The sequence below is a fragment of the Penaeus monodon genome, chromosome 27 (assembly GCF_015228065.2).
Source record: "Penaeus monodon isolate SGIC_2016 chromosome 27, NSTDA_Pmon_1, whole genome shotgun sequence".
Taxonomy (NCBI): Eukaryota; Metazoa; Arthropoda; class Malacostraca; order Decapoda; family Penaeidae; genus Penaeus; species Penaeus monodon.
In genome coordinates this window covers 35,828,787-35,830,577 of record NC_051412.1, presented here as the reverse complement: position 1 = coordinate 35,830,577, position 1,791 = coordinate 35,828,787, and the positions used below count along the sequence as shown (strand labels likewise).

At 48.2% G+C, this 1,791-nt stretch overlaps 1 protein-coding gene across 1 annotated transcript in view; it reads right to left on the bottom strand.

Annotated features, from left to right (window-relative positions):
- LOC119590817 overlaps positions 1-1,791 on the bottom strand; it is a gene marked incomplete in the record, with an annotated part of 99,057 nt that overhangs the window by 20,413 nt on the left and 76,853 nt on the right. The window contains 1 exon segment of the mRNA XM_037939557.1: positions 1,164-1,208. Within this exon segment, the coding sequence (XP_037795485.1) occupies positions 1,164-1,208 (45 nt within the window).

Below are 1,791 nucleotides of genomic sequence, written 5' to 3'. Positions count from 1 at the left end.
AAAACTCGAAGAATTAACATACATTACGCGCTACACGAATCGCAACATACAACAAAGCAGAATTCAGCAGCCATCAAGAAATCAGCTAACCACTTTTACAGCGAAACGGGTTTTCCTATACCTGGAACCAGTTATAAGCCCATAAATATATACCATTCATGTATACAGCATAAAGGTATATGCAGCAAAGTCCCTTTTGCTGTCGTTAAACTGCAGCCGCTGAATGCCGAGAACAGAAACAAGCGGCGAGTTCCTAGCAGTTGGTTACAAGCTGTGACTTAAAGATGGTACTCCGCCTGGCCACCTGGGCCACGGGTGACATTCGAGGCTGGACATCCAGACTGCTGGCGAGCAAAGAGATCCCCGAAGCCGTTCATTCATCCGCAAAAAAGAAATCCAGGCCAGGCGAGTGCATCAACTGTCCTTTTTAGAGCAATGTGTGGCATCTGTAACCTTTTCGCGGATTAATTACGAAATCAGATTAGCGAGGCTTGTCCTACGAGCGTCCCAAAAGTCCGAAGCTTTGCCAAGTCGGCTTTTCGCAATGAGGGATTTCCCGAGCGAGGGTCTCGATGCGGCCAGATCCCCGGGATGGAAAACCTATAATACCCGGCCTCGCCTGCAGTCCCGCCATCCATATCCTCCTCGCTCGCCCTCTACTAACTGATCAATGGTCGAAGGCCCCGGATATAGAGACGCCCGCCTCCGCTGCTTGTCAGAACGACGTTCGGCTGGGGATGCGACGCTGTAGCGTGAGAAAGAGCTGTGTGGGACTGCCATCAGCCATAGCACAGATCGGTGGCTGTGTGGGACTGCCATCAGCCATAGCACAGATCGGTGGCAGAGTGTTGCAATGTGGTAGAGCTCGACTATACACTGGCAGGGATATGAAAAGAATTACCAATGCCGCGTTGGTTCCGAAAGCGCCAGACCATTATCCTCCACATAAAAGCTACAAACGCTGAAACCTAAAGAGGGGATAACAGTCACAACACTTTCTAAGGCAAGCTCGCCCACTCGTCAGCTATCTCGACGCTTGCGGCATGACAAATGTCAACAGAATACGCGTCAGCCCCAAAGCACCATCTAATGAGACTACTAAAGGGGAAAAAATCTAATTAATTACGATTGCATGCCACCTCAACCCGGTCCAAAGTACTCACCCAAAACGCGGCACACTTCGGGCCTCCGTTTCCTCCATCACTCACCTGCGGATAGAAACAAACCACATTAGTAAAAGATGACATACTAAATAAAAAAAATAAGCAAATCGCCGACGAGTCCGGCGTGCATCACACCCACGGCCAGGCGCAAGCACACTCAACACACTGCAGAATTGATAAAAATGAATGAAAGGTTTACTCGGCCCCAAACAACGAGAGAGAGAATCTCGTATATTAGGCAGCAGGCGAAGGCGCCGGTGGTCTGTTGCAAACATTAGCTTTCATAAAGGCGTATCCATAGTGACGGCCAATGTTGGCAGGCCAGGCCGCGCTCTAAACCAAAATACACGCGGCGTGAGGGGCCGCCGCGGATTCGAATTAATCTATATCGCTGCATTACATATTACTATTGGTCTGCATTTTGACGTGCAAATCGTGGAGTAAGTTATAGAGGGAGAACAAGTAGAGGAAGATTGTCAAGTCGCTAGGAAGCGAAAGGAGAGGCAAAGTAAGGAGAGGAGAGAAAGGACTAAAATAAACGAAAAAGTAAATACTGAAATTAACGATAAAAGGAAAATGATAATTTAGTATGATAGGCGGGTTAAGCGAGAAAGTAATGGTAAATGAG